This window comes from Gastrolobium bilobum, unplaced genomic scaffold (assembly GCF_033153095.1).
Source record: "Gastrolobium bilobum isolate Gb01-03AN ecotype WA unplaced genomic scaffold, APGP_CSIRO_Gbil_v1 utg2164, whole genome shotgun sequence".
NCBI lineage: Eukaryota > Viridiplantae > Streptophyta > Magnoliopsida > Fabales > Fabaceae > Gastrolobium > Gastrolobium bilobum.
In genome coordinates this window covers 369,077-382,746 of record NW_026898827.1, presented here as the reverse complement: position 1 = coordinate 382,746, position 13,670 = coordinate 369,077, and the positions used below count along the sequence as shown (strand labels likewise).

At 33.2% G+C, this 13,670-nt stretch overlaps 1 protein-coding gene across 1 annotated transcript; it reads right to left on the bottom strand.

Annotated features, from left to right (window-relative positions):
* Positions 1–9,057: 9,057 nt before the first annotated feature.
* On the bottom strand, positions 9,058–10,731 carry LOC133284467 (uncharacterized). The gene is made up of 3 exons (XM_061481482.1): positions 10,287–10,731; positions 9,767–9,859; positions 9,058–9,494 (listed from the first exon to the last, which is right to left on the bottom strand). Exons 1-3 carry the CDS (start codon positions 10,729–10,731, stop codon positions 9,058–9,060), a joined length of 975 nt encoding a protein of 324 aa, XP_061337466.1.
* Between the last annotated feature and the right edge of the window lie 2,939 nt (positions 10,732–13,670).

The window sequence follows — 13,670 nt, the reverse complement described above, 5'->3', positions numbered from 1 at the left end:
ATTATAACTCTCCTTAGTGTTATATGCTCAAATGCTCTGTATTTAATATAATTTAAATATATTATATATGAACTAACTAAAATTAATAAAAAAATACACATAATCTTTTAGCCCTGACTCAAATTGGAGGCCGAATTTGCCGGTGGTTCTACAGCAAGAGGCAAAGACAGAGCAGCTCCAACACCAACCACCACTCCTTCTAACCTTGCCTCAATATTACTAATCGCTCGCTGATAAAATCCATAAAAAAATAATAATTATTATAACAATATTTTAATTGCACTGCTTTTTTGCAAACCATGATCAAGGGTATGCATGACAACCTTTCCGGACTCAATTCTTTTTTAATTTTTGCTTCCGGGAACAGAAATGGATAGGAAACTCGTTTGGTAAAACCAGATTATTTTTTTGTTCCCGGGATGAACCAGTTTAATTTTTGTGCTGGGGAACAGAAAAAAGAATCAAAAAAATGAGAAACACTTATCTCTCTCAATCACTCTCCACCTTTACCATCATCACCACCACCACCATCATCCCGAACATGACTGCCGTCACCATCGTCGCTGCCGCCATCGTACCACTAGTGATGTCCTCAACACCCCTCACCACCACGATGCCATCACCACCATTACTACCACCTCCACCCATCACTACCACCATGCCACTGTCACCACCACCACAACTACCACCATCGTCACCACTACCACTACTATCATCGTCTGTAAGAACCCGCACCGTTAGTTAAGGAAAATAATTAATTAAATGTGTGAAATTAGGAAATAATTTCATAATTGACTTTAATAATTATGAGAAGGCTTAAATAAATATAGAAAGTGATTAAGAATGCTGAAAGTCGCTTTTCGGACGAAAAGTGCAGATACCAATTCTGCTACTCGGTATAAATGCGTACCGATGAAGTATCCCATAAAATTATAAAAAGTGTGTATATGTCACTAGAATAATATATAGGACTTGTAAAACAAGTTTCAAGTTAAAATAATGAGAACTGGTGCCAGAACTGATACTGGCTATGGAAAAATGTGTACCGGAAAGGTGTTGCGAAAAATAAAATAAAAATATGACAAATCTTGTAAATTGAGTAGGTTCAGAATCCTTAGTTTAGAATTAAAATGTTAAGCGTAGCATTTAGCGCTAATACAGTGCGATTAAGGCTTCCTATATAAGGCATTGGCACACACATCTAGGTCAGAATTTACAACTCTACGTTGCGAAAAATAAAATAAAAATATGACAAATCTTGTAAATTGAGTAGGTTCAGAATCCTTAGTTTAGAATTAAAATGTTAAGCGTAGCATTTAGCGCTAATACAGTGCGATTAAGGCTTCCTATATTAGGCATTGGCACACGCATCTAGGTCAGAATTTACAACTCTACGTGCCTCCATTTCTGATACTTGGGCTCTTCATGCTGCCACCCTCTTTTCCCCTTGAAACTCTACCAAGTTTTCACCTTTTCCTCTAGTTTCTTCACTAAAACACCTTGGTTGAGTGGGAACTACCTTGGTGAGTGTGTAGTGAGCTCCATTTCTGAGTTGTGGTGGTTGTGTGAAGTGAGTGGTGGGCTGACTTTATTGTTGGGGTGGTTTGAGAGCTTGTGTCTTGTTGGTGTTGGTCCAAGAAGCCTTTTTTGTGAGAAGTAACCTTTGTGGTGTGCCATTTTCGTGCACTTGAAAGTCAGAACATTTGGGATTGAAGGGAGAGCTCCAAGAGCACCTCCTTGTTCTGTTTTGAGCTTGGGTAAGTGTCACCAACCTTGATCATGGGTTTTCTTGGTGTAAAGGTGAATTATTGGCATGTTAATGAGTTAAACAAGTATGTAATCTGTATATGAACCTTGAACAGAGTAAAAATGCATGCTTTAACGTTTTAATGGGTTAAAAGATGAACCTTTGGAGTGATATCTCGCGAAATGCAGAAACTGCATTCTGTCGCGAAATATACGGATATTGATATCTAGATATTGGGTTCTGTGATATCCGGATATGGGGTTCGGTGATATCCGGATATTGATATCCAGATATGCCCCCGACATATATCCGGATATTCTGGGTTTTCGAAGAACATAAGTTGTTCTGTTCATACAGATTGATATTTATGGGTTTGTGGACCCATGATGGGTTATGTTGAACCTCTATAATTATTAGTTAAGTCTGAATTAAGGGATTAAGGGCTTGTGACTTTGTGAGAAGCCTTAAGACATAGAACGCAAAGAAAAAAATGTTGTCTTTATGTATATGCTTGTGAGCTATAGTTATTGATATGATTGCTGATCCAAAACATATTGTGATTTTGCTGTGTGTGGACCTTGAGCTTGTGTGGACTCTTGGCTTGGATTGTTAGCTTGCAACGTAAGCTTTCGTGTCCTCGGTTTAGCCATTGTATGTTCCACCATGTCCCATAGGGGGATGGTTTATATGCATGATGTGTTTTTATGTACTGTTTTATTGAAATGCTATGGAGTTGTTAAGTGCAAAATGCTTATGATATGTATGTGGTGTTTCGCCTAGCCAAGAAGCCATGGGGTGGTACTGGGGGCGGGTACAGCATGGGCTGGTACTGTGTGGGTAATAGACGTATTCCTACACTTCTCTGATCAGTAGAATTGTTATAACACACATGACATGATTATCTGCTGCATTGCACTATTTTGGAACTTATACTGTTGAACTGGTTTTGAACTTATATTGCACACGTAAGTGAGCTTAGGGTGGAAGATCCTTGAGGACCCCTTGTCTTACTGAGATTTCTTTTTAGAGATCTCACCCCACGTTTGGGGCACATATTTCAGTTTCAGGTAATGCGGGGGTTGAGACCTCTAGCTGCAGGAGGCCGAAGCTGAGTTAGATGTCTGCTGTTATGATTATATGCTGGATGATGTTATGTTATCTTTATGATTATGTTGTTATTGTTGAGACTGTTGTTGAGCCTTGTTGCCTTATTTGGTGATCATGAGGATTGTCTATGCCACATTTGATTATGTTTGTTGATTAGATTTGGGTTGTATAAACTATCAGGGCTGTCCGGCTTACGTGTTGTAGTGCCGTGACTAGAGACTCAGTTAATGATCTTAATTATGTTATGAGATTATTCAGTATAGATATCTGTCTTTTGCATTTACATACAGGCAATGTTTTGGAAATGAATTAAGTAATTCAACTTGCTAAGGATAATGACGTCATAATTGAAAAGAAAAAGAATATTCCGCATTTTTAATTAAGCGTGGCTTAATACGATGACATGTTAACAAACCGGGTTAACACAGGGTGTTACACCATCCCCACCACTACCGCCATCAACCACCACCACCATCATCGCAACCACTGCTGTCACCGCCACCATTGCCATCACATGCCACTGCCACAACCCTCATCGCCATCACTACTACCACCACCACGATGTCACCACTACCATCACACCACTGTCATCAATCACCACTACCATTGTCGCAGTAACTACTGTCACCACCATTGTCGTCGTCGCAGCCGCCGCCACCAACCACCGCTACCATCGTCACAGCCATCACTGTCACCACCACCACCATCGCCGCCATTACACCACCCCCGCCACTACTATCACCACGTCATCGCCACCACTACCGCCACCGTCACCTACCACCACCGCCATCGTCGCAGCCACTGCCACCACCACCACCATGATGCCTTCACAACCACCACCATCATGTCACTGCTACCATTGTTACCGCCACCAACCACCATACCCACCACCATTATCGCAGCCATTGTCGTCACCTCCACCACCACCATCCCCACCACCACCATCGCCGCTGCCACCATTACCACCGCCATTGTCGCAACCACTGCCGTCACAACCACCACCATTATCTTCACCACGTCACTGCCACTACCACTACCGTATCGCCGCCGCCACCACAACCACACCATATGGACAGGAAAGTGATGATCCAAAAAAAATTTATATTTAATAGAAATTATTTTTTATTATATTATTTGTTGTGTTATCAAACACAATTCTCATTCTCGGAATAAAAATAGAACATGTTATCAAACACATTTTTTTTTCTCAGAAACTGTTCCAAGGCATAGAAATAGAAAAGAATTATTTCTTTTCAAAAACTGCTAGAAAATAGAATGGTTGTCATGCACACCCCAAGGAAACAGGAATCGATTATCTACTTCTTCTTTTTGGTAAAAATCGATTATCTACTTAAATGAATACAAAATAAGAAAAAGACACATATATTGGATTATTACTTTTTAAATATTTTAATCTAAACTATCCCCGATAAAATAAAGAACAAAATTCACTTCACCTTGAGGACAAGGTGAAAGTTTTTTTTGGGAGGGGGGGAGTATTGATATGTCCCCACCTTTCAAGCAAGAGAAATAAGTGGGCTGGAGAATCATGTTGAGTCAGCAAGTTTGTTAACAAAGAATATTCTAGAGAAAGCTAAACAGAAAACAATAAGGAATTAGACATTGGCTGAAAATTCACAGTATAAATAAGAGTACGAAGGGAAAGTCTGAGTATCTGGAATCTTTGAAAAATATTGGGATCCTTTTGGATATTGAGAGATATCGACACCTCTCAAATGTGTTGAACTTAATTTTTCTATTTTATCGTAATTGTAATCAATAGTAGAATTTGCCTTGTAACGAAGTTGATTATATGTTGTTGTTCTTTTTTTTTGTGCTTGGTCTAATTTTTTGTTTTAAACATATTTGGTCTTATATTTTCTTCTTCTTTTTTTCTTCAGTTTATTTTCTTGTTTTTGATTTATAGTATTTTTATTTTATTTTTTACTTTTAGTTTTTTCTGTTACTATTGTAAAAAAAATTTGCTCAGTTTATTTTTTTCTTTTTGATTTATACATATTTTATTTTATTTTATTTTATTTTTAGGAAAGGTAAAATAAACAAATTAGTTAAATTTTTAACTGTGCTAAATATGAATTTAGATAATAAAAAAATCATCGAAAGTAAGAGACTTTTTTTAAAAAAAAGGAGGTTAAATGATTCAGAGAAAAAATATAATGAATTTTTGAATTTTTCCCTAAAAATATTATCAAGTCGGAACTTTCTACTTATGAATGCAATTAAGAAAAAAGTTAACCCCAATAATTGTCTAAAAAAATATTACCCCCAATAATTAAGACACCGACAGAGATCCGACATTTTCTAGTGGATAAACTTAACAAGTAGAGCATCCGTTTCGAATACGATAAGTCTGCAGTTTCTAGTCATGAGCGCAATTGAAAGATGACCCCTGATAAGAAGACACCAAAATAAATCAATGTTTTAAAACCTCACTCCACTTTTAAGTGACTCGGGTCAACTTTGATCCATCCCTTCTGAGGGTTGGGGTCACAAGTTAGATCTTATATGCATATCGACTCTTCCGACTCTTAAAATCCGGCCGGATTTTAGTAACTCCCGGATCAGAGGGGTCAAAGGAGATCATTGCATGTTTTTTTTTTAAAAAAAAAAATTCCAGGAAACAACATTATTTTATTAAAAAATAAAATAAAAATGCTTGCAAATCTAAATCTAATTGTTCTCTTCTCTCGTAGTGACCTAAATGTTTTCAATTTTTACCTCATTGTCGTGAATCTTCTAGAAAAGTTAAGAATTTTACACCTTCAAATGAAATCCTTACCGTTGTCGATGGAAAACAAAAACTCATTCTTACTTCCTTTAAATTTTTCTTTGTCAGAGACTTCTCAAAAGAGGCAGAACTGAGTCAGTGTAGTAACCCCATTAGAATATGAGTTTTGTACTTTGATATCTTGATACTTTAATTAGGTTGTATAATATTGACTTGTGGTTGTAATTGGGAAATTATGTTAAGTATATTTTGAATTTTTTATGATTGGTGATTGGTGATTTGTTTTTTAATATTTTCATATAGGATATATATATTTATATTTTTTTAATATATAAAACTGAGTCAGCATAGTGACTCCTTGACACTCCAGTTGAATCTGTGACCCCTGACCTCACCCAGATCGATGGCCGGGCTTTTAAACACTGAAATAAAGGGTTTTTTTTTTTTTTTTTTTTCATAACAGAATAGAGATCTTTGTCCTGAGGAGATGAACATTTGATTGAGTGCCAATTAATTATGGCATATTCTAAATTATATTCCTCATGTTGATAACCAAGTGGGACAGTCGAATTTTGCTCTTTTTGCTTTTCCAGCATGCTGTTATATACTTTTTCCTTTTTTTTCATACGAATTTTGCTCTTATTTCTTTTCCAGCAAGTTGTTATATATTTTCTCTTTTCTATTTTTGGTACCAAAAAAAAAATCACGGATTTTTTTAACTATGGATTCTCACTTCCAATTTTTTTTTAATAGAAAGTTGAACAAATTAAAGATTAATAAAGAGTAAATTATATTACTTTTTGTATGATACAATATTATGTTGAATATATATTTATCTTAGGCATCTTGAGAATAGTTACTTGCCCAACAAAGGTAGGTACAATTTATTAAGGATTAAGTCCATATCCTACAAGGACTTGAATTCGAATCTCGCTGGTTGGTATAAAAATTTTATTGATGAGCAATCTATAACTCTACTTAGAAATCCATATAGTGGTTGGGGTCTCTCTTGACTCTTGACCATGATAAGATACAGATATTTAATTTCACCTAAATTTTTTTTATTAAAAAAAATAGTTATTTACGAGTAGGGATGTAAATGGGCTGAGTTTTGGCTTTGGCGGCCTAAGCCTACGTAAAAATATATTGAGTCTATCTGACCTATCAATCTATCAAAAGGCTTAGTTTATAGGCCAAGCTCGAAAATAAAAAGCCTATGAGGCCTTTTAGGACTACGAAGTTGTAAATTAAACTAAAATAAAAAAATATCTCATTCATTATAAAATAATGTTCAACCAAGATCCAAATTATAAAAATTCTCAAATGTTTTTTAACAAGAACACACAAATTTTTAAATAATATTCATGTCAACAAAGATTGTTTTTTTTTTTTACAGCTTTGACAATCTTCTTCCTAGCCGTCTCCAAGCCGCCTGACAGAAAATGGGTTTGAAGAAATTTGAGTGATAACGTAGGAGAGTGACAACTGTGATGAGATACGACGCATAGAATTAGGGTTAGTGACTTAGTTCAGATAAATAAATATGAAATATAATAAATACTTTTTAAATAAACAGGCTGACCTACAAACTTTTTAGGTCCGGCTTTGTGTTGTTGGCCTACGGCCTATTTATTTAAAAGATTTTTTCATAAGCTTAGGCCTGCTCTAATTATTAAATAGGCCGAGCCGAGCCTAACATAGACCAACCTAGCACATTTACATCTCTACTTACGAGTTACGACGTCAGGAACTCGGCTTGGGATTACATCACAATGCTGAGATCCCATAGAAAGGTAAACTCATGAGTCTGGCGTTCCTTGTTGAATATTTATGGTACGCGTTCTGGAAATAAACTAATTACGTCAGATACTAGACTTGGTGATTACGTCATACTATTGTCCAGACATGTAGATTAGTGTAACTGTGCATTAGAAGATAACTCGAGGCTTTTCATATTTATCTTCATTAGAAGATAGATTAATGTAAATGTGTATTAGCAATAATTGCTCAACTATTCACCAAGGGAAAAAGAATCCAATAATTGCTCAACAGGCAATTAAGATAATTTTAACTTGAATCATTGCAATGTTGTGGACCCACCATCTTATTCATTGAGTAGCTGCGCTTATAATTCAAGACATATGAGGCATCTACCTCGATCAAATCAATTGATGAAAAGTTAAATGTGAAACTGCAAAACAAGACAAACAGCATAGCGAAATGTATCTATCGTCTGATAGGAATCAAATATTTTATCATGTAAAGAAAAAGAACCAATTCATTTTTTTTTTAGGTTACAAGGAATTGAACACAACATCCTACATTACACATACTCTGAACACATACATTCCACACTACTAGGTTAACTCTAGTGGTAGACAACCAATTCATTGAATAAAGTGTCTTATTACTTTTTTTAATATTATATATATCTTATCTTTTTCTTAAAATGACAACACAATTAATTCCTACAACGTGAGATATATAATCCCCAACAACATATATACGCTTCAACTTTTCAAAAGAATTAATTTACATGATAATTTAAAGATAAAAATATATTTATCACACTCACATAGAATTTAACGGGTCTCGTTAATAATTTTTTTCTCTTCTCTTTACAATAAGATTCACTCAATTTTATATGAATATAGAGATATTTTATCTGTAATAAAAATAGAAACATTAAACCTACTTTCAATAAGGAAGGTAAAAAGGAACCCACTTAATCCTCGTTCTTGACAATATTCCCATTGCAGCTTCCTCGCAAAAGGCTAGCATTACGTGTTTAGCATAGTGCAAAGAATGATAGAAAATGTGACAAGACAAGATCGCTGGAATACCAATAAACGCAGTAATAACATAGAAGGTCCAATTGGGCAAGAAGCTGTAGACCAAAACCACACCAGATATAATAGAAGCGCTACCCATGATTGCCAGAGATGCATACAGTAACAAACACCCCATCATACTCCTTATTAGCCGAGAGAAGAAATAACCAACATTTGTCTTAACGATTGAAGGGATCATAACTGAAGTGAAGAGGATCATTGATAGTGCACAGGAGCTTACTCCAAATCCAACTGACAGAATAAATATAATGTACCATGTCTTGGGCTCTAAAAAAGGAGTCTTTGGATCAATGGTATTAGTACGAAGGGTGAGACCTCCAGTCATCCCTAACGTCATAATAAGAGTTCCCACAAGTAGGAGATTACTTACAATTTCGATCAGTTCAGATGAAGCTTTTTCAGATAACTTTCTGTGTTCACTGTAAAATAATTCTTTTGGAGGCCAACCATCCGTATTTTCCATGCTTCTCAATGCACATGGAACTATCTTCTCCACTTCCTATATATATATATATATATAGGTTTCAAAAAAAAAAAAAAAAAAAGACATTTAAGAAAAAGAAAGTGTATAACCAACAAAGAGTAAGATAATTAATTGTATATCAAAAAAATGTAAATAATGTAGTGTAGATGCACACCTTAAACCACATCTCCTCACTGCTAAGTAGAACCGGACATACGGGTGATCCAAATCTGTCTTCAGCAGACAGCTTTCCAGCTAAATGAAGAACATTGTTTCCATCTTTATCGACTAGTTGCAGTAAAACATTCTTGTATGCACCTTTGCTCATTATTAGTCGATATACAGCTATGTGTCGATATAAAATAGCAATGTGAAGTATGCTTTGTCCTTTGGAATCAACTTTCATCAACAAACTTGGATCGTACTTTAAAATATATTTCAGAATCACAACATTTCCTGATTTTGCTGCATCAAACATTGCTTCTGAAGTTCTTACGGAGTTCAGAAATTCCTCTTTGATGCCCTTAAACAAATAACTTATAATATCTCGATAACCTGGAGCATTCTCCTCAGAGGCTGGCTCAGTAGATGTAAATAATTATATTAGTTTCAATTATTTTATACGGCAATACATGCTTGGATGAGAGCAAAAATTCTTAAAACTAAATTAAAATAACAAAGTTATTTAAAACAATTAAAATAACAAAAAAGGTTCTTTCTTTTTTTAAAAAAAATTTCGGGAAGGAATGAAATTTTTTCTAAACTCAAATCTTGTAATATGTAAAATGAACAGCATATCTAAATAAGAAAACTGAATTGTACAAGAGTGTCAGGTCAGTGACGTTTACGTATTTTAGCAAGCACTTGCAAGGCGGTTAGCCCCTCTTCGTTTCCTGTGGTTGCGAGTTTTGGATATCTATCCAACAAATTCAATGCCACACCTGCACAGACCAACAAATAATTGAAAACAATGAATAAATCATTAGCATAGTTTAAATTTCAACATAAACCAAACAAGAAAGAAAACTGAAATTCACTTATAAGCACGTACGTTACCACCTTTAGTTATGTTTGGACTTTAGAAAGATCAAAACTGTGGAAGAATTCCAAATTAAGATTAACACACACACATGTGAGGTACCATTTTTGATATCGGTGTCAAATTTAAAATTTAAAATTTGACACCTCATATGATAAGCGTTAGATCAAAAAAGATCAACAACTCTGATTTGTAAGCATGTGACACCATTGATCTTTTTTGATCTAACGACTATCAGATGAGGTGTCAAATTTCAAATTTGACATCGATATCAAAAAATCTTACCTCTATATATATATGTGTGTGCGCACGCCCGCGCGGCAACTTACTGTAAATGTTGTTGGTAATGGTAAAGAAAAAGAGCATGGCTATGTCTTGGGAGGGTAGATTAGAGCGCATGTCTTGTGGAGTCTTTTCAAACAAAAGTTGCACCATATGAGAGTGTCCAGCAGAAGATGCCAATTGAATTGGTAACATGTCTTTATGGCCTCTAATCCATACCAACGCTGGGTTCTTGTTAAATAGAATTGTAGCAATTTTCGCGTTTCCTGAAATAGCAGCTAGACAAAAGGCTGTATTTCCATATGCGTTGCGAATTTCCAAATCAAGCAAGCTCATACGTTCCAGCAACTTTGATACAAAAGTGGATTGTTCCATGCTCACTGCAACGTGAAGGGCTGTGTCTCCACCAGCACTCAAAGGAGTACATACCCAGTTTGGATGAGTTTTATCATACTTTGAAGCCTCAACCCAATCCCCTGAGGTCGCTGCCATACGCATATGCCTTTTCCATGTTCCTGGTATAATATGTGCATGGCTAATGTTAGATAGGGTATTTTGAAATTTAACAATGTTTTTTAGACTTTAGACAACATTTTTATTATAACACTTTTTTTATAATTAATCAAGAGGTTTTTGCAAACACCAATTTTACACGTATTAATGATGTATAAATTTTTAGCAACAATGTCTATCCACTGATTAACAGATTATTAAACAATTACTATAATATATTAATCAATTATTAATGATCCTCAAATCAAATAACATACGTTATACTAATTAAAAACTTGTACGTGAATATGTCATTATCTTACGTTAAATTAGTGTCCAAAAAGCGGTGTCATAGGTAATAGTCCACTCATACGTAGTCTAAAAAAAATGAAAAACTATTTCCTTTTGAAACACTACTAGAAAAGAATCAATTAACGAAGGACTTTCTGTATTGAAAAATGTCCAATTAAAAATATAAATTGAGAAATTGATTGTTATGAATCAATAGAAGGGGCTCATATTCTAAAAAGCTCAATATTACAAAAAAAAAAAAGCCCAAGAAAGGGCAATTGAAAGAGGAAATTAAAGCAAATAAAGAAAATTGGGCCTTAACCTACAATCCAATTAATCCATTTAGATTTATAAATTATGATGCATAAACTATTATACACGATACATGAAACAAGATAATATATGCAGATAAGTTATCTACAGTAAATCTAATACGATATTATTTTGGGACATAAATTATAGTATTTTTGTAATTTTAATTTATTTTAGGATTATTATAGTCTTTATAATTATAATCTTTTAATATTTCAATTCTAAAACAACGTCGTTTTGAAAATAAATGCGGATAACTTATCTGCAGACGCAGTAACTGCAGAAATATTTTTTTGATACAACAATTAGGCATTACCCCCTAATTTATTTTTTAATTGTGACACTATTTAATTATACCACATTCTACATACGCGTCCATAGGTATGTATTTATATAGAGATGCTAAATTCAGCAACGTCGATCAAATAAAATATTAATGTTAACATACTTATTGGACAATTTTAACTAATTAACAATATTATTGTATATTTGTCTAAACGTTGTTGATTAAATTTGACTAATGGGTAATTATGTATCAGATTGATAGTTTAAATTTATATGAATAAAAACAAATTATATTTAAATATGAATAAAAGAGTTTAACATCTACCGAAGTTATATACGGGCGCCTGTGTATAATTGATGCTATTTAAATAAGTTTTCGTCTAAGTAATAAAACTCAATCCAACTGACATGATAATTTTGTTTGATATAATTTATATAAATAATATTGACTAATTAATTTTGATATATAAAAAAATTTAAGTTAAAAACTTATACTGTTAATAAATTTTTAAAAATTTTAAGTTTATCTATCCAACCTTGGATATTGGAAGTTTTTATTATCTAAATCAAGTTCGCAAATTCTCATACAATTTTTTTTTTTTTAAACAATTCTCATACAATTTAAAACTAACTGATATATACTTCATTCATAACTTTATTTTAACGTATAATATATTTTTTATTATACAGATGCAAGTTACAAAATTATATATATATATATATATATATGGGAGAATAGTTTCTCCTGTCATTGAAGAAAGCTATTCTCCGATTGTGAGACATAAAAAGTCATGTCAGTTTATTTTTTTAATATATTTGTAAAAAAAAAAAATGATGGCCCACATGTGTATGTGTCTGTTGCATGAAGAGAAAGATTTCCTGCAACAGTAGATATATAATTCTCTATATATATATATATATATATATATATATATATATATATATATAAATGTTTAATTTATCTAAAATTAGTATCTATAGTCATCAATAAAAAATTTGTGTTGGTAAACATAGTCATATCATATGATTCAGCGGTTAAATTTATTAAAAATTTATATTTTATTAAAATTAGTTATTAAATGGTATAGACAAATGTTTGAAACTTACTCTTAAAATAATTAAATCCTCGTCCAAAAAATTTTCAATTGTAAAAAGATAATATAAGAATGGAAATAAAATTTTTCAGAAAAATAAAAATAAAAATCTTACCATCTGGTTCCGAAGAAAAGCGTTCTCCAGCTGCTTCTGCAAGCTCTACTTCTTCGTGAAGAATACCTAGTTTATTGCAGAATGTACATATGACTTGTAGCGCAAATATTAATAGTAATGTAATTCATTCAGCTATTAGATGTAAAAAAAATTCATAATATGTTGATCATGAAAATTTTACATAAATCAACGCATAATTAACTATGCATGTTCCAGTATATTTTATAAAAATTTCATAAATAACATAAGCTAGCAATATCATCCATAGTGTCTGAAATATTTTGTAGTTTAAAAGCTATTTTAAAGCTAAAGCCAAAAATAATATCTTACAAAACAAATGGCTCTAGAACCTCTATTTCATATTTAATGCAGTGATCATCGTATATAAGAAACCCAATTAATTCGGTTTGACCATTATTTGATCATATAAGGTGTGTCTTTCTCAAGACCATTTTCTCTAACGATCTGAATCCTCTCATGTGAAAATTCACATGACCATGTCATGTGGGGAATCATAATTACACAAAGGTGAATCAATGGTAATAAAGAATGAGAGAAAAAAATGTTAAAATAGGTAGTTACGAAATCATAACCATTGATTTACTTTTGTATGATTGTGATCTTCCCACATGATCATATCATTTTTTTTTTCACAGGATGCATTTCCATTTTGAAAACTCAAACTCCAAAATATATAGATAAGTAAAACAATGACCTTATTACTTGAATCAATGATTAATCATTATTTAAGAATTTTTTAAAATAATATATATTTGGCCCAATTTCGAATTCTCTGTAAAAGCAAAAGAGAAGCTAATATTCGCAGGGCAAACAAGCACTTA

Coding starts and splice junctions, on each gene's coding strand:
- LOC133284467 (XM_061481482.1), bottom strand. CDS start 10,731: ATGGCAGCGACCTCAGGGGATTGGGTTGAGGCTTCAAAGTATGATAAA. Junction 9,860..10,286: donor CATTACCAACAACATTTACA/GTAAGTTGCCGC, acceptor TGGTCTGTGCAG/GTGTGGCATTGAATTTGTTG. Junction 9,495..9,766: donor GCAAGTGCTTGCTAAAATAC/GTAAACGTCACT, acceptor CTACTGAGCCAG/CCTCTGAGGAGAATGCTCCA.